General features: G+C 37.2%; 1 protein-coding gene across 9 annotated transcripts in view; it reads right to left on the bottom strand.

Annotated features, from left to right (window-relative positions):
• Positions 1-19,772, bottom strand: part of NUBPL (NUBP iron-sulfur cluster assembly factor, mitochondrial) — an 87,923-nt gene that overhangs the window by 2,285 nt on the left and 65,866 nt on the right. For 7 of the 9 annotated variants that reach the window (XM_064460217.1, XM_064460222.1, XM_064460221.1 and 4 more), the window contains 3 exons: positions 18,784-18,869; positions 13,012-13,132; positions 9,067-9,149 (listed from right to left, as the gene is read on the bottom strand). In XM_064460217.1, coding sequence (XP_064316287.1) covers positions 9,067-9,149; positions 13,012-13,132; positions 18,784-18,869 — 290 coding nt within the window. The other 2 variants (XM_064460218.1, XM_064460219.1) reach the window with 2 other exon arrangements.

Genomic DNA, 19,772 nt, shown 5'->3' with positions numbered 1-19,772 from the left:
ACTAACTGTAAGACTATGGGGGAACAACCCAAAAAAGCATGCTTCTTTTAACATCTCCAAAAACATGACAGAGCGAGGACCATGATCAGTCTAACATCAAGTATTCATAAATTTAATGTCAAGAGGCATGTATAAAAACCACTGCCTAAGGTCTAACACAGAAGAAACCACAAAATGAAACCAAATAATTCCTGCCCCATGCTCAACAACTTGTAGTCGAGATGGAACATGCCTTTTAGAAAGGTCTCCAACCTTGATATAAAGATTTTCAACTAAAACAGTATCTTTGTGTGTGTGTGTCTGTCTCTCTCTCGTACGTTGTACCATAGGTTGGTTACTTCCATTGTTAAAAATGTACACCTTATCTATAATTTGAATTTGTCAGGCTTCAATTTCCAGCTGGTGCATCATCTCCTGTGGTTGTCTAGTACAACAGAAAACTCCCAGCTATTCAGCTTGCTTCTACTCTATTAGGTTGTAACCAAACTACTTCAGCGTCTGCATATGGAGCCCATATTGACAACCTTCCCTGTTCTACTAGAAGAAATCACCACAGTACTCCCTATTGCACTGATCATTCCTGCCTCCTGCAGCACTCTTAGATAGCTCTAACCTCAGGTTAGACCTTGTATCCCTGATGAGCCTTTAAAATAGCAAACAAGCTGACAAATGCCTGAGGCCAGATCTTGAGGGGCAGGAAGAGAAGGTCAGTCTCTTAGTTGGGCCACTGGCACCTAATGCCACTGGTCTGAACCAGGAGGCAGCCTTTTGCAGGGCCTGGCACCCCTAACATGTCTCCTCTCCCCTCCGGTTTGCTCCTGGCCTGTATGGTTTTCTTTTCTGGCACTCCGAGCCACAGCACCTCCTAGTCTAAGTGCTCACATCACCTTAAAATTAGTCACATGATTTTCTGAGTTTATAATGAATGTGGACACCAAACTATAATTGTTTTCTCCCATATGCATGACTTTGTGGCAAGAACTATAGAACTTAAGTCACAAGCATGAAATTCAAATTGTCCCATGGGTATAACTGCAGTGCAGTTGGGTAGGACAGCTGTGCTCATGTACAGCACCCTCCCACCACACTTAGCCATTAATTCCCTGGGTGGCCTAGCTACTCCCCAGGTGGCCACCTGCACAGATGAGATAATGGACCAACTTGAAATAAGGTGATTGACTGAAGCCAACCTGCCTTTGCAGTTAGTCAAATACTTATCTGACTAACTGGTGTAGGAGCACTCCAGGTGGGAATTTTGCACTATCTTGAAGAGTCCCACAGGCAGCTCCCACATTGCACACATCAGTTTATGTGTTTTAATGAGTCAATTAACAACCTGCATGGAAAATCTGGCCCCTTCTAGAGACTGTCCAGGCTGTTCCTGCTCCAGTGTTGACCAAATTGTACACAGAATTATAAATACACCATAGAAATTGTTCCTGCAGGTGCAGAAATAGTAACATAGGACAGTGTTTTTGTACATAGTTAAGACAGGAAACATTCTGTACATAAATCAAGATAATCAGCAGCAACAGATGATGCATATGCTGTAGTAGTCACATAGGACCACGGATTAGCTGCATTGTTAAAAATGAGCTAAACAGCAGTTCAGGGAGCCTCATTTGATCCAGCCGAAGACACCACTGGCAAGGGTCCCTGGAACACAGACTACCATAACCATCTAGACAGCAACCAGATACCCTGCTTGGGAGACCTGATTGTTTGTGTAAGTGTTACCCTATGTCAAGATCCCAATAAACTAGATTTTTCTTCCCCCAAAAGACTGTTAACAAGTATCTGGGCAACATTTTCACAATGTACATTGACTCTCATTTGCCAAGTAGCTGATCTGTCACTTCAGAACAGGAGGTTCCTGATGCAACTCTTTGTAGCCAGCATGCCAATATTACCTAGCCCTAGTATTATCAGCAATTGGTATTACCTGCTAAGCACCCATTTCTTGTTTTCCTAGACCACTACTTTGTATGTCCTAACAGAACAGAATCTCATACATGTCCTAACAGAACTCTGCCAGTAACCTGTCTTTGACAAAATCAACTGTTCAAGCCTTAGGTTCCTATCTTTGAACAGATCATTCAGCTATGAATGAGGATCAGTCTATCAGCAGTAACATACCTCAACATACATGAAAGGTCTAAATGGAATCTTGGTGACTGTCAGCATGCCTTTCATTACATAAAACCAACCCTATATATATACTGAAAGTTTTCTCCTACTCATGATCTTTTCAATGTGGCATCTGTAGACAGAGAGCACAGCTCAGTTCAGCTGTTTACTCCATCATTACTAAGCAAAAGAAGATGGTTTGCAACTGAAAATGGAGAGGGTTTTTTATTTCCTTTTTGGGTAGAAAGCCAGCAGAGAAAAAATAAAGGACGAGTTCTTATTCATCACTCACAACTGTTTTCATTTTAATAGCATAGAAGTGAACTTTACAGATCAGTTTATCCCTTTATGGTTTGGAAGCTCTAAAGGAATGGTTTTAGACCGTCTTTCTGAAAGCATTTTTTTGCAGATGGACAATGTTATATTTAACAGTAACAAATCAGTTAGCTGGAAGCCAAATGTTCTCCCTGCTTCGAGAAGATGAAGAAGTGCACAGGAGAACAGAATACCCTAAAACCAGACCAGACTCATTCATTACAAATGCTGCCTAGATAGTTTGAGAGCAGCACTGGGGAGGGCAGAGGTAGAGGTGGAAGGTGACATTCAGAGAGTCGGAAGAGCTGGATAATGGCTACTTAAGAGACTGTTCACTTCTCAAACACCAGTACAAACACTGCCAGAAAAGAGCACAGCATTCTTTAAATCACAAACCTCCTTAGGACTGAGAGGGCACAGCAGATGAAGTGACTAATGACGCCATAGATCCTGGAGTAGGAAACAGAGAACTTACAATGAAATTCAACAGGACTTTTCAGTCTTTTTCCTACTTAGCATAAATAATCAGGACATCCTGATTCCTTACTCTGTCATGGGATAATAGATGGGGTAGATTTAAACAGCAAGTCTTTTTATTAGCTCACCTAATTAAGCCCCACGGTAATCCTAGAGAAATGTGAGCCTTTCAGTTATGGCATTTCATTCTCCCTAAAAATCTTACCCATGAGGGAAGTATGAATCACTGCTAAGATTCCTGCAAACTGACTGTATAGGTCATAGCTGACTCCGCCCAGTTCTCATGGATTGGATTGGCTTGACCTGCTAGTTTGCCTTTCACTGCAGTGCAGATCTTAGCCTGCAAGCCGCTCACTACAGTGGCTCCCAGTGCCTAGTGCAATGGCCACACAAATACAGAATACAATTCACCCATAAACAAAGTCAAAACAGGTAGGAGCTGATGTCAGATTTGCCTTCACCCCAACCATTGCATACAAACAACTTCAGACCAGCAACTCAGAAAACACATACTGATCCAATCACTTGCAGGCCAAGTACACCAGATTGTAAATCCTGGTACTGACATGGTTTCTAACTTCTATTTGTGATTAAAAGACTCCAAGACTATTGAGATGCCTTATCCAGCCCAGCAACCCAAGGGAGAACCTATGCAAGTCCAACTGTCTGGAATATTGAATGCTGTAGATGCTACTATACTTGGAAAGAAGGATAAGGTATTTAAATCTGCTCAACTGAGCTGTTAGGGGCTTGTAATTTATTCATTGCTAAAGGAAACTAGCAACCATGAGCAATAAGCAACTAATCAAATAGTAACTATCATAAGGACCAATACCAGACTTAGCTACCATCTGCATGAAAATAATGATAGGTGATAGCTTTTGTTCTTATTTGCACTCTCTCTTGCTGAATCACAGTCCATTTCCAGTTCAATCAGATTTTTAAATAACTTTAATTTCCATGGAAATTGCTTGTTACTTTGACATATCTCTAACCTTCAGTGCATGCCTGGAGCTGCCCTCTGATGTCTGTATTTTACAGTGGTCAGCTCAGAAGGCACTAAAAGCATGATGACAAACACAGCTTTAAATGAGCTTCCACTTCAGATAAAAGCTTCATGTTACCCAGAGAAATTCTTGATTGCTGCAGGAGGCCCAGAGCCTTTCCCACCGTGTCCTTCTCTGGGCAGTTCTACCGTAAGATTCTTCTTTGCAGGTATTGGCAACTCCTGCCACACTGCAATGAAGCCTCAGCCCACAAAGGGGACTTAATGAGACAATAAAGGTCAATCCATAAATTACAACATGAAATGGAGGAGATGGGTAAGCAAACTGGATGCTTCCTGAACCTGTTAATTTCCTGTTAATCCTATATATCAGGCAGTTGCAACAGCCAAGCCGTCTTCTGAGGAAGCCTCAGCAGGGCAACACTGCTAGCTCCAAGGTGCCATTATGCACGTACATCACTCAGGTGCCATTACATACATCAAAAAAGACATCCTGCCGAGACAACATGGTTAAGTAGAACAGTGCAATTCAAATGCAATATAGTAACATCCTTCAGACAGACTACCCTACCACTCAGCATTTTCTTCAGCAGAGTGAAGCATAAATGAGGGTCTCATGATGCATTGTACTATCTACGCCCTGAATGAAGGATTCAAACCTACACATACCAAGTGTTACTGGGATCATTCAAAGGAAGCCTTGATGATAAGGCAGATTATAAATCATATCATGCAGCCTTCTTCAGGGGTTTCTTTTCGTTTAAGGACATCACACCCTGGAGCAACCACTCTTTAAATGGAATTATTGATGACAGCTAAACAACAGCAAACATTTATTTGTTACCACTACTTCAATTTTTCTCCTACTGTTTCTGGCAAGCTTTAAAAGGTTGTACATTTTTACCCTACTCACACATCACCCTTTCAGAGTTCTACAAAAAAAGTCTTTCTGAATACAAATTCCACCTGTCTCTGTGGATAATACCACAGTAAGACCTGTAACATTTCTAATTTAATTGAAAAGAGATTTTTAACCAGACTTACTTTCCTCTGTTACGTCAGACTGCTGATGCCTTGTGCCCTTGCTTCCCACCTGACTGGGCTTTTTCTCTGCCTTTATAGATCTGTACGCAATTTACTGGCCTCAAAATCCTTCACCAATATATATGACTATATGAAATCTGCAAGAGGGCTGAATACATTTAAATGTGAACTAGACAGTAACAGAACCTCCCCTAAGAAGCGTGTGGGGTTTGTAACATACACGGGTCTTTACCACCATGGGTAGGTGGATGCTGGACAGGATGACATTAGGCACGTCTTCCAGCCACAGATTCTGGTTTCCTTGCTCCAGGACAAGTTTGGCTCTCCTCCTACCCACATCATAAATTCCTTACAACACTGCATGTAAGCTTGTGTACACCTGCAAAAGGCTGCGTGATCTGGGCATCCAACGCTCAAAACTATATATAGATTCACTGGGTTTGCTCCCTTTCATCTTCCCCTTCTTTCCCAATGTACTCCACTTGATTTTTACAGAACAAGAGTGGAACTCAAAGTATTTTTACTTAACAGATTCCAAATGTTTTCCATAACAATACGTGGCAAGAAAACATTAAGGAACTAACTGACCATTATGTCTTCCCTGGAATTTGGATATTTTTTTTCCTAAAAGCAGACATACTCTTTATAATTTCTGCCATGAGGGCTCACTATCTCTTTAATAATGGAAATGGGGAAGAAGGTGAAATCTAAACTTCATTCTTTCATGACTTCTCTGCTGTCTTGAATCCATTATCCCTGCTGAACCTTAGAGGTGTATCATCTCTCTTCCACAATTCCTTTTTTTTTTTCTATCACCTTATTCCCAAGACAAGAAGATGAGAGGCATCATCTGCTGCTTGCCTCAGCCTTCAGCATGTCTCCTCCCTGAAACGCCTATCCCAACAAGACTCCCTAGCTTTTACAAGGTGAATGGACACACTGATCCAGCAAATGTATTTTGTACTTGCTTGAGCTGCTTCTTTAATCTTGAGACAGAAAGGAGTTTGGTGCTCGACAGTCATAGCTAGCCTGTCTGTTCTAGCAAGGTATTAACAAATTCACTGTGCCATCAGGGCTGTGATATACCAAAAATGTTCTAGCAGGAAGTCCTCACAAGATAACCACCAAGTGTCCCCGCGTTTTGCGCTCACAGATGGAAGAGCCCTTAGGAACCTCCACTACCTTTTCCACCAGTGTTGATGAAGAGTTCCACTTGGGCATTTAAATTCATTTGGTGGGAGAATGACTCCACTGCAATTAATCATGTTGATCGAGTCCTCAACATTGATTAAACTTATTATTAGCTTCTTGTAGAGGATCTTAGATCACTCCCAACTGCTGTGGTCTGTATGCTTGCTTTCTGTTAGACCAGCCCCTGCCACTTAGGTTAACATGTGAGTATAGCAACACCCCATTTGTACAGCACATAAAGTTTTGTCAATGAAGAGTGATAAAAAAGTGCCACAATTTAAACTATGCTGACAGAAACACTAATGTAGACAATGTTGTACCAGGAGCAAAATCATTCTACCAGCAGTTTATTTCTCCTCAGGGAGCTTCACCAGAAGAAAACTCTGGCCATTAAACTTTCACATCATTTAGCTATACGGTCAGCCCTTTCTGTAAGTAGACCAGTCTTATGTATTCTGTGCCTTCCCTGAGGAAGAACTTTCTGAGTTCACACATACACAATTCTACAAGTAATTTTCTTTTTTTCTGGAAGGGTTGTTTTGGTTGTTAGTAATTTCCTTGCCAGTTCCGAAAAGGAAGCGTCCCTTTTCCACCAGCTACATCTACGTTTTAAAATAACAAATCTATGCATTATTCTCATGTTAAATCCAAAACACAGCACTATAACAGCTACTAGGAGGGAAATTAACTCTATCTGAGCTGGAACCTGGACACTTAGTCTACACCAGAATTTTAAAATGTCTAAGAGCTATACTTATATATCAGCAAGGCAAGTTGAACCTCATGGCAGGTGTGTAAGCAAAAAAACAAGTGTTAGCTAACATATTTTAGAAACACGCTTTATTCTCGTCTTGACAGAGCTTAGAATATGTGACAACATGCTGGGTTTCTGAGAAGTCAATCACCATCCTTATTGCCCACTGTTCGAACTGGCTAGGCATTTTTCAGTTCTATGACTCTGTATTTGATTTGTAAGTGTGTTTTAACAAAAACAGCACAGAATTTTGTATTTAAAAACCCTGCAAATTTAAGGGATGAGAGCAGAGATAATTTTAGCTGCTCCACGCACATTGTTCTCTATCTGAAAAATTGTGATTGTTCATGCATGAGCAGCCACAATTTTAGTTTATTTGAAAAATATGGTGATGGGTGTCACGTATTAAAGATTAGAATCTGACCTTATATGACCTCTCCCCTATCAGTTATGTGCTAAGATTTTAATTTTTCTTTTAAAATATAAGAGAACAACAATAATTTTCTGTCTTTAAAATGAGAAGCAAACCAGGGATAAAGGGAAATTATTTTTCATTCTGTAGAGATTAGTGACATCTGAAATAAACTCATTCTCTGAGGAGAATTATTATCTCACAGACACAATGGCAGCGAAGAATATTAAAAGTTTTCCCCAGAGTCACACATATTTGTCAATCTTTATTCCTCTTCATATTTAACTTAATTGCCTCAAATAGTGCTTATAACCCCTCCTTTCATTACCAAGAACATAGTCCAAGGAGGAACAGATGGCAACACAACAGACTTTCTTGTCTTCTTTAATTTTCAGAATGCTATCCTACATGTCTGAATTTTTAGATTGATAATCCTGCAGGCTACAGACTCTTGGTTATTACAGATTTCAGATACTGTTAGCTGTCAGCCTTCCATCTTAGTTTGCTCAGCTATTTTGCTTCAACTTTGACCTAAGCCATGCATCTATTCAAACCTTCACACTATCACACTACTGATCAAACTTCCCAGACAGAAACTACTGTATTGATTATAATGATTGTTTTTCACAAGGATCTAGACTCAAGATCACTACGTTATTCCACAGAGGATCAGCACATGCCTCGCCCAAGCCTAGCAAAAATATTGCATTCAATTAGAAATCAACATTCCATAGTGTTGCTACTTCTCTTTCAGAACAAAATGATGCATGACAATTTTAAGACTGTCACTGTTCCTCTGAAATCCCTATCAGTATGTTAATAACACTGGATTATCCTCCTCCCCCCCCTTTAAAAAAGTGGGAAGGAAAAAAACATTTCAGCATGTGCCTAGCAATCATGATATTGAAAGGTTACCTTATTTGTGTATTCTACGTTATCTCTAATTGGCTCTACCATATATTATCAGCATTAGCCACTTCTTTTATGGTAGCATCTAAGCAGCAGTCAAGAGTGAGGCTGTATCATGCCATATACTGTGCAAACACAATGTGGCAGACATCACCCTGCCCTACAGAGTCTGGCAGACAAACTCCAGCAGTGGCATAAGAGAAAATACAGTAGCCAGGAAAATCTTATTCTATATGGATGGGTTAATGAAGTTTTATATGTGCAACTGCTTTTCTTTACAGACTTGCATATTTGACTCCCATCACCTCAACAACTCATATTTTCCTTTGGCAATAAAATGTTATGGTAAAGGCACAGAAAAATCCATCTCCTCTGGTGTGTAAATCACTACACTTCCTGATGAAAACAACCCAGGTACTGACAATACGCAGGTTTTGTTCCAAACATCTTTTGATAGAACCCTTTGACAGTTTCCAGGCTCAACTACCAAATGCTCAACTGACAGTTTTAGAGGACCTACATTAGCTGGAAGGTCTCATGAGGCTTGACACTGACCTCCCTCTTCTTGGCATGCCAGAACCTGGATCAAATCTTCACTATTCTGAATGATTCAGACTAATTAAACTAAATCAAACCCACAGAAGCATAACGGAGGACCAGCATTGCAAAATGAATGGCATGAGTTACTTGATGATACCATCTTCTTTCACTTTATTTCCCTAAGTTACATTCAGATACAGATTTCTTTCCAACAGCAATAACAAGAAGCACTCTCCATTCACTTTTGCAAGAGGGCTTTCTGCTGTTTTAAGTGCAGTGCACCAAACTTACAGCATCACTTTGAGGCTGCGAGATCACAACAGGCTGTCCTGAATCACACGTCTCCCGTATATTAACATGCAGTGGAATGTCTCCTGTATCAAAAATACCAAGATACACGTATGTGAAGACCTAATATTTCTTCAGTGTTTCATTAAAATAGCTCTAAAGCAACCTGAAATAAAATTCCAGTTCGGCATATTCTTTGAATTACTTAATCTCAGAAAATTAGTACAGTTTCTGTACAACCATGATGACTAATGCCAAACATATTCCAGATTTTTCATTCTCGAATAGGAAGGGCTATGATTTGTAGGCATTTATTAGAGAAGGCAGTTCAGTTTTTTGCCTTGAATACACAGAAAAACACAGGCTGAGATACAAATTTTTGTGTACATAAAAAAAATTGCTTGAGTGTTAGGCAAATGCTCATCATGCAACTTACTGTTCAGCCTATCTCCTTATTGTATATTCTTGTCAGTGCTGTTTTAAGATTTTAATCACTGTTCAAAGACTTCTTTGAATACTTAATTTCCAAATAATAGCATTTGTTATTGTCCTTATTAGACCTTGGGTCCAATTAAAGGTAGACAACTATTCAGTTCATTCTTCTTTCCAGTAGAAATCTTCTTTATGTTCTGCTTTTATAATGAGCAGAGAACTGTCAGAGAGGAAAGGAACGCTCTAAAGGAGAATCAATTAGCAGCCCTATTCCATTCCAAAATGTACTTTCTGAAATACAGTTTTTCAGCACTGAAGAAAACTTGAAGTTCCGATGCTGAGTTCATTGCTACATAAATAATTATGAAGTGAACTGAAGACCAACTTTCTTTTAATGGATGATACAGCTACATTTTACATCACGGATGGATGTAGACAGAACAGCGTACCTTAGTTCAATCTTGACTGGTCTCAGAAACTGTATCAGTTTAATTCATACACTTTAGCAACATTCATTTTACCCAAACCAAGGCCAGTGTAAATTACTCAAGTTCAATGTAGTCAGAAAAAGAAACATTAAAAAAAACTGTATGAAAATTGACAAAGCTTAAGAGATAAAAAACCAGAACCAAAAGCGAGCAGGAATACAAACAAAAAAACCAAACAAATAGCAAACACAAAAGCTGTCGCTCCATGATTAGTGAGCTGAATCTTTGAAGAATTTCAATTTGTTATTTATGATGATTACAGTCCAGTTCTTTCAAATTTAATTGTTTCAGTCATGAATAAATCTATTTAGGCATAAAAGTATGTTCATTTATTAATAAAAAATTGTTTAGGTGATCCTTTGAAAGTTTTTTTTTTAACCTTAAACATTCTTAATAGAATAACAGTAACTTTTTGAATCTCCCACAAATTAGTTTCTACCATTATTTTATGCAGAGACTAACCTTCACATTTCTCCCAAGGATGTTTTGTTAATGAAAAAATACTTCACCATCAGCTTAATAACAATCTCAGAGAATTACAAAAAGAACTGCCCTACTACAAAATGGCAGCCTCTCTCTTCCTCATACTTGCAAAGATGTGCTGGTACTGCAGCAGCATAACAGGACTTGTATGAGCTCAAGTGCAAATCAGATGACAAAGTAAAATGCAATCTTAATTAAAAAAAAAAAGGCAAAACCTTACAAATGAAGCAGAAGCATGAAGACAGCAAAAGGATCTGCACAGCTGTTTGGGTGATAACGGTTTGAGGAAGATTAAGTTTTTGTGCTATTCTTCACTACAGACTGTGATGGGAACTTGCCATCGTACATCTTTCTGATACTAATAATTATTGCTGACTGCAAAGAAAGGGTAAGTGCTGAGAATAATATGAATTTATTGTATGAAGTAAAAACAACAAGAATTTAAAAAATCTAAGACTCATTGTTGCTGGTTCTATTAGCAGATACAGTTTAAAAAGTTAGGAAGTGCAAAGGTCAGGATGGAGTGTACAGAAATTATTATCTTAGTATTACGTATATCAGTGGCATAGCTTTCCGGTCACAGTTATAATCATTAAACTTCAGGAAAAAAAGAAAGCAAAAAAGGGAAATTTCAGAGACAGGGAGAAAAACAATCAGTGGCACAAAGTCTTTCTCACAAACTCTGACACACTTTCCTTTAGCGAACAATAAAAAGACAAGGCAATCAAAAGTATATGAAATAATGAACTACACTCAAAGGTGTACTGGCAGCTGCTAATTGTCTTCTGTCATAAACACAAATAAAGGAAGTATTCAGTAATATTAAAGGCAGCTGATTCTGAGCAAATAAAAGCAAAATACTTTTGCATCCTGCACATTGTTAGCTTGCAGAATTTGTCAGATATTATCATGGAAACAAAAACCTTGTCAGGTTTCACAACAGGACTAGGTGCTTAGTTGAACAAACAGAACAGCCACAGGTGTTGCAAAAGATAAGCAAAATAAATTCAGAAACACTAATTTTAGATATATATATTTATATATATATAAAAAGAAGTTTTAAAAGCTTTTGGGCAGAATTCAAATAACATTAGGATAAAATTTCCATTTGGGATAGATTAACGTAAAATCTGTAAGCAGTAATTCTTATAATACCATATGGTATTATTATATAATGGGCCTCCCCAGAAGGAGGAGCGTACTAATCAGATCAAGTACTGTAATTCTAAATTTAACCCTTGGGGCATTATTCTTAACCTTAGTCTAGTCTTTCACTGACAGTTTGAAGGTAAACTTCACTCTGGTTTTCTTCATACATCTTATCCATCCCCTGCTAAACCTGTAAATCTCTCACAGCATTCCTAATTAAATACAATCACAATCAGTTCTGCCCTCTCAGGGAATAACTAAAACTATCTGTGGGACCAATGGCATGGCACATCATTTGTGCCTGCGTATTTCCACGCATGTTTGATTCAAGTACTTGCAGAGGATTTGCATCCATCCACATAACCCAGGGCTGTAGAAGTCCCCTTGGGCTCTGATCACAACTTATTATATATTCAGAAACTAAAAGATAGCCCAAAAGCATGCCTTTAATTATGTGTTGCCTTGCTATCTTAAGTTTATGTCAGTCCTTGATGTCTCTGTGTTGATCTTTCTAAGTGAGCTTCCTGGTTCTTTTTAATGAATTAGCTATGGAAAATCATTGAGATAATTACAGTAATACATGGAAACACATCATTAGCACATGCAATTATCCCATTTACCAACTTAATTACGCTGTGTTATATTCTCTAATTTTTTTTTACTGACAGCACAGGTTGAAATACACCTTTTTAAAATAGCAATGTGTGTTTCAGAGATCAATGTATATTTTAGCTTATGGGCATGCCAGATTGTTTAATCATGGCTAATTTTTGTTTTCAATAAAGGTAAATTTTCTTTTGAAACAACATTTTGCAATTCAGTGTATTCTTTTAATCTCAACTCTTAAATACAATCATTGCAGTCTGCTTGCTTCCATATGAGAGTCAAGATATAGGCATAGAAACAACTGCTTTAAAGGGCTGCACTTCAAATTACCGTATTTATTTCAATATGTAACAACTCATTTTATTTAAGTGAAATAAATGAGAAAACTTCTATTGACATTAATGGACAGAGTTTAGGTCTATTTTACAAGACCAAACATAATTCTTGGTTATTTGTAAAAACTGTTGTATGATCAGTAACATAATGAATTTCAAGTAATATAGCACATCGATATCAAAACAATGCTCTGGATTGTTTATACATTAAGATTTAAGACGCTATTCAAAAAATTTCACATCTAGTCCACATTCCATTTACAAGAATGATCCTGATAAGAAACAGAGCGTACAAAAATTGTGACATTCAACTGTTTATTAGTTCTACTATACCTGAACACTATAACACAATATAGAGTAATCTAGGATTATGCAGTTCCATATTTCAGTTAATGCTTCCCTCACACACGGCATTGAATTTTTCTTCAAAAACAAACCCATTTCTATATCCTTACCTAAAATATCCAATCCAAGGGTTTTTGCTAGGTCTTTTACACCATCAGCTCCAAAAATGTGTGTCTCATGCTTACATTTGGGACACTGGAAAACACTCATATTTTGAACCAGTCCTAAAACCTGTTAAGGTAAAAGAAAGGAATGTTCAAACCTGGGATTGATATATCGGTATTTCCATTATTCACCTCTGATAATAAAGAAGGTATTATCAACACAGAATCTAGAAAGAGCACTCATTTATAATGGGAAGTAGCAGTAATATCAGACTCATTCACATCAACTCTTATTAGTCATCTCAGTTGCACTATCATTTGTGCATTATTTCAAGTTTCTCACATTCATACCTCTCAAAGATTAACACACTTATTTGTAACAAAAAGTTCCTCTTGTACAGGCCTGTCTTTCCAAGAATTCTCCCTGCCAGTATTTCATTTTCGAACTCTGAATACTGGAAGAATTTTCATGTTGTGTTTTATAGCTTTGTAATTTGCAGTTTCACGGAACACAAAATAAAAACACACCATTACAACAAATGACACAATCAGACATGCTTTTAAGATATTTTTGTAAGTTATCCTGTAGGGAAATGTTTTCAAGAAGAATGAGATTTGCTATTCTTCTGAAGAGCAGAAACACATTTTAAAGATCAAACAAAAGAAATATAATTATGTGAAACTTAGTGGCAAAACCCACAGCATAAAAATCTAATACACACATGTTAGGTACCTCTCTGTTGATGTCAGGTGTTCAACATCATCCTTGCAAAATATGTCAAATGAAAATTTACCAAATCATGCACACAAAAATCTTCTTTCACATTGTACAATAATGCTAATGATAGCATTGGTCTCATTTTATTCACCTAGTAAACAAAACTGTTCACTGAGGCAGGGCAGAATTTCTTGAAAGTGATGGAAACAGCATTCCAACGCTTTAAGATTTATATGTTATTTAGATATTTCACACACACTATAGCAAAGTTTTAAAAGTATGGATATATATTTTTAGCACTACAAAAAGCTGTTATTTACTTTGCAGCATTCTGTACTTTTACATTTCCCTGAGTGTTCTAGTTTATCCTTGAATAAGCTGGCCTAGTTATTAGAGGAGTAACATATCCACTATGCTAACAAAGCATATCTAAAAGGGTATACCAATGTTCAATGTAACGAACAAATATTAAGTTACTTAACTAAGAGTGAATGTTCAACTTTTGGCAACCAAACTGAAAATAAAAGAGCATGCTATTTACAGTATCTTAATAAAAAATTTCTTGTATCTAAATTAAAAATGATCAAGGCAATCACCTATTTTTTCTATACCACCATAATGTGTTTCACACTATCTTCTAAGGACTCTTCCTTTACTTATGTAAAACTTTCAGAAGGTTTAAAAAGCAAGGAACATTTTTAGAAACAGTAACAACCACAACCACCCACACCCCCCCCATTCCCCCCCCACAAATTACCGACTTTCAAGTTAACGCCACAAATTTTCCCCGATTTCTACTCTGTCCCGGGGACTGCCAGACAAATATGTTTCTATTTACTGCAATTATTACAGGGAAGTTTCTCATCCAGTTCTTAAATCGAGAAAGACATGAAGCAGTATGCGTCCAAGGGTACAAGATGCAGGAATGGTAAAAAGGACTCTCTAAAGCCACAGCCTTCTGCTGATGACCTCTGAGCAGGCATTCATCCTGCTCTTCTTAAAGTCATGGCATTTTCACTGTGTTGGTATACTGGAGAACATTGGTAGGAATATTATTTGACAAAAGAAAAATAGTATTTTAACTAGGGCCAGGGAAGCCATTTTCTGCAGCACAGGAAAAAAGAGAACTTGACATTTGTACTTTAAATTAATCAATTCATCTTCAGGTATCTTGGGGTTTGAACTTTCTGTTCTCAAAGTAGTCATACAACATTTATGATTCAGCAAATTCACAATCAAAGGGAAAGTTATGTAGTCTACTATTGCTTTGTGAATAGTTAAGGACTATTACAGTTGTTTTGTTAATTCTTTGATAACCTAACATCCTTCTGCCACAGTTAATGAAAATGCTGAATACAGCTGTATCCCCAATGCTGTATCAGTTTTAGAGGTCTTTTTCACTGTTCTTTTTTGTTTTCATGTCAACAAATCTTACTAAAAGCAAATGACATTTCAGTATTACACAATCATTTTTATTTTTCCAGTGTTGTTCCTGTCAACCAATGAGTAGTACATACTCATCTACATATAAATTATTCTTCTAGAATATGAAAAGATTTGTTTTAATATTAAGTTGCCAAATATAAACACCCAGTTTAATCCAGAATCTGTGCAAACATACACAACTTTAGTGCAGAAGTGTATTTTTAACACGCATATTTCTGCAGATATATTTACAGAAGGAAGAGAGTTCACTATGATCTTCAGAGCTTTTAAATCTACAAAGTAACAGGTCTTGCCAATAAGTCAGTAATAACTCATTTCCCTGTTCAAATAATAGACCTGGAAAAGCTTCAAAGCAGCTGTTACCGTCTACAAAAACTATCACCTAAGTATGTGTGAGTCCCGTTCTAGTCCTTCGTGAGCTCCTTTCCCTGTACATTTCTTGGCAAACTTGGCTCAGTAACAACGTGAAAACTAGTATGATGAGAGGCGCCACAATACAGGAGCTAACCTATGGTAGCGGAGGAGAGGATAATTAAAATGCATGGAACTGCATTTCATTTAGTCAAATTGTTATTTTAAATGGCGAAGAGACATCTATCAAAAAATAAGAGGAAATGAAGAAACCTTTCATTATGAATTATCTGCACACACACTGTTTCTGAATGTTTACGTATTTCTTATGCTCAATTAACCTTTTGGTTACACAACAAATCATGCCAAAATCCAAATATATTACCTTCTAAGTTAAAGAAAATACAGTGAGTAAATGAAAGCCCTCTGTCTTTACAATTCCTGAGAAACCCCACTTAAGTCATTCACGGTACTTAAGGACGGATGGTGCTGAGGTCTGACTCCAACCTGACGGGGACTGAGGTGATCAGGGTTACAGTTCTGCAGTCTTCCATCAACTTCCTACATAACCAGTCAGTCAGTCACTTGACATTTCAGTGCTTCAATTAAACGTGCACAATAATATTTCTGTCCTCCTATCTTTTGCCTTATAATGAGCAATTTTGGGTTCTAAATTCCACTCTCAATAAGAAGCCACAATCTCGGCTGGGTACTCTGGACACTACAGAAATACCAGTAAGTACACAGCCAAATAAACAATTTTAGTACATTTTTAGAAGGAAATGCATAGCTGACGTCACATAAGCAGTTTTTTGAAACCTGTGAAATCCACAACATAAACTTTCCAATTCAAGGTAACTACCAGAAAAGTTGCAGATTTAACTAAAACCCTGTCTTTTTGTTTCAGGCATATGATAGATAAGATAAACCATACTGAACTGAACTCAATTTCAGCAGGTGAAAAGGGGCAATTTTTTCCTAAATACTCAAACTTACTCATGGTTTTTTTTTGTCATCTGCCCAGAGCAAGCCTCTGGGATGAATGAAAACAATGGCCAAAAACTCACATAATGAGTGAGAATCTTGAAACTTTTTTTGATAAGGGTCAGCAACACTTTGCAAACTCCTAACCAGGTGGGCTCCACTGCAAGAGGGATGGCATTCCTCTTCTAATGACTATGTCCTAAGACTGAAAGTAAGACTTTTGCTTTGCAATCCTGGTTCTAACAGTGACTCTTTTTGCCAGCTTTTCATCAGTTCCTTCAGTCATTCTACTCTAATTTCAATGCAGTAAAGGACAAATGAACAAAGTTAACAATTGTGACTTTACCTGTGTCGTTTGAGGCTTTAGCAACTAATAACTGTGAGGGTGAGCGGAAGGTGGTGTATGTGTGCCTGTATATATACGGGAGAGATTCCAGTTCATTAAATAGAAGCAAGCATACTCAGAGACTCAGAGCTCAGCAACTACAGACTCCGCTGCTTTGAAAAGACGACTCTTTGCAAGCACTTTTCAAAAGATTAAATATTCTAAAGATTAAATGTTCAAAGATCAGTCAATTATATAATCAGGATACACAAGACAATTTTCACACAGGCCCACCAAGTCCACCTCTTTGATGTAAACCTCAGGTTTGACGTTGTCCATCAAAAATTACATGATTAAACTCTCTTTAGATCCTCAGATTTAGCTGTCACTTGGAAATGTAACACCTAGACAGGAGCTGCTTTAACACTGGAGTACACGACATGTCTGTACCGATGTATGTACAAGGTTAGAATAAAATGAAGCAACATCATGGAAAAGGTAAGACCTGATGACTGGTTCACACGCGTTCAAACTCAGCATCTGGCACAACCGCTTCATTGTGACTTTTCATTTCATTTAGAAAGATCTGAAAATTCTAATGCATGAAAATACATTGTATTGAATCTCTTATCTCCCACTAGTCAAATTAATAGCAGCCAAGCCTTTCCTAGAATGCATGATTTTCTTAGAAACCATTCTCTTCAAAGAACATTGACCAAAACAGACAGAAAACTCAGTAATTTCTCACTAAATCAAAAGGAAAATTCAGCCAAATACTAACCTGAACACAATTTTAATTGAAGAGAACAATTTTGCATAATTTTAGCAAACCCAAACATAAAATCAAAACAAAACATTCCATATGTTGTTATTCATCCTTTTTCTTCTAGGAGCAAATGACGAATGTTATTGTAGTTTCATTTTGGTGCAAATATACTTAAGGAATAGCTAACAATAATTAATTTATCAACATATCCCTTTTGTTAAGCTATTCTCTGAATTAAAACAAAAAGGGAAAGCAGTCACTTCAAGGTTTCTGTTACATTTTTTAAACTAACAAAGCACTAGCTATGAAAGAAATTTCCTTTCTTAATAAAGGGTAGAAGTGATCTTCACACAGGTAAGCATGAAAACACCTTTTTTAAACTACAGTAAATGGCTTTTTCTCTTTACTGTTTAATATAAGGAAGCATTTCAGTTTATATTTTTTCACCAACTGCACATTTCAAATGAAAAATGAACCACCTCTTCATGAACATACTGTAGAGTACAACATTCAGTTACTTAGCAACTTGTAGCACACAAAAAATACCGAGTCAAAGATGTCACCTTGTTCAATATTTTCTCCCAATCCACATGAATATTGTGCATATTTTAAAATTTTGCATTTCCCAAACAAGCAAGCTACCATGTAAGCTATAAACCTCATGAAATACAGAGTGATATAGACAGCTTTCTACGTGGTGCGACAGTCACGGAGCCCTTCAAATGCCAAAGTGACTAGTAGGTTCGCATGTATCTCTCCAGAAACTTAAATTTCCTTCTTAAAATGTACCAATACACGATTTTTCCACATTTAAAGAAATTCAATTTTAAGCTCCAACACAGACAGTGCTGGAGAGGACACATAATGAGCATAGGAAGACAGTGCAATTGGAAAGCACACATTACTTTGTAAGATACTCTGTTTCGCAGTCTGATCCATTCCAGGTGATTATACAAACTGATTTCAAAGAAATTAAGTACTATTGCAACCTTGGCCTGAGAAAATTCTTTCCTTTCCATTAAAAAAACCACCTGATACAGAGATAAGATCAATTCTAATCCTTTTTTTTTAAAGAAGAATTTATGAAATTCAAGTAATTCTTGAATGGTTTGTTCCTACTGCAGTGTATGGAATTTTTTTTACGTTTTGGAAAAACAATCTACTGGTATTTTTAAGGTAAAGGCTTACAGGTACATGGACTTTTCGAAACATTTCAGCTCCTTTGCGTGCATCTAATAAAGCCACGTCTTGTGGAGTGGAGATGATCACAGCTCCTGGGAAAAGTAAAGATGAAATGCCATTAAAACGTGTATTATTAACTACACTTAAATATTTTGACTATTTAGCACATGCACTAAATTCAAAGTAGTCACACATTTATATGCTTTTTTCTTTTAATTTAAGGAAGAAAATTATGCTAGTTTTTTTATTATGCAATGACCAATAACACTGAGATATTATATGGAGTGATAGAAATTATTTCGATATTTTCATGGTAAGTTTTTCTATGCAGAGACAATGTATATTTTCTAAACAAGAAAACTGATCTAGCCGCCATATGACCATGGAAGAAGACAACGTGCTGACAGGTCGCAGAGGTGGTACTCTGGGAATACCTACACAGTAACTGTCCCATGCCATAATTACATTTGAAAGTTTCTGATGTAACAATAAGCCTTTCCCTAAAATCAAAAGGCAGTTGCCTGTAATCAGGATTCTGCTTTCTGAACCTGCTACACCTTCCGATACAAGTGTTGACAAGCACAATCTTGAAACGTTACACTAGATGCAACACCAGTGCATTTCTATGAATGATACCACAAAATAAGAGGCCAACTTATGCACACTTGCACTAGGTTTGAAAAAGTATAGTTTTGCTCACTGTTCAGACATGGCTCCAGGTTACCTGATAATTAGTACTTCCAGGAGTTATTAAACGTATAAAACAGCTAGAACTCTTTGTCAAAGGTTATATTCTAAAGGAAGCCTACAGGTTACTATCCTATACTACCCTGTGTTACTACTTAATTAATACAATCTGCAAAACCAATATAGACTTTATAATATTCCACATCACTTCACAAAGAGCATCTTTTTGCATATGCTCAGGGGTTTCAAATATTATTTCTTTGAAACTTGCATCAAGAATCTGCTCACACTCAAACCTGTTTTAGAAA

The sequence above is a fragment of the Phalacrocorax carbo genome, chromosome 9 (assembly GCF_963921805.1).
Source record: "Phalacrocorax carbo chromosome 9, bPhaCar2.1, whole genome shotgun sequence".
Classification (NCBI taxonomy): Eukaryota; Metazoa; Chordata; class Aves; order Suliformes; family Phalacrocoracidae; genus Phalacrocorax; species Phalacrocorax carbo.
The sequence above is the reverse complement of the archived record's forward strand: the minus strand, read 5'-3'. Positions and strand labels throughout refer to the sequence as shown.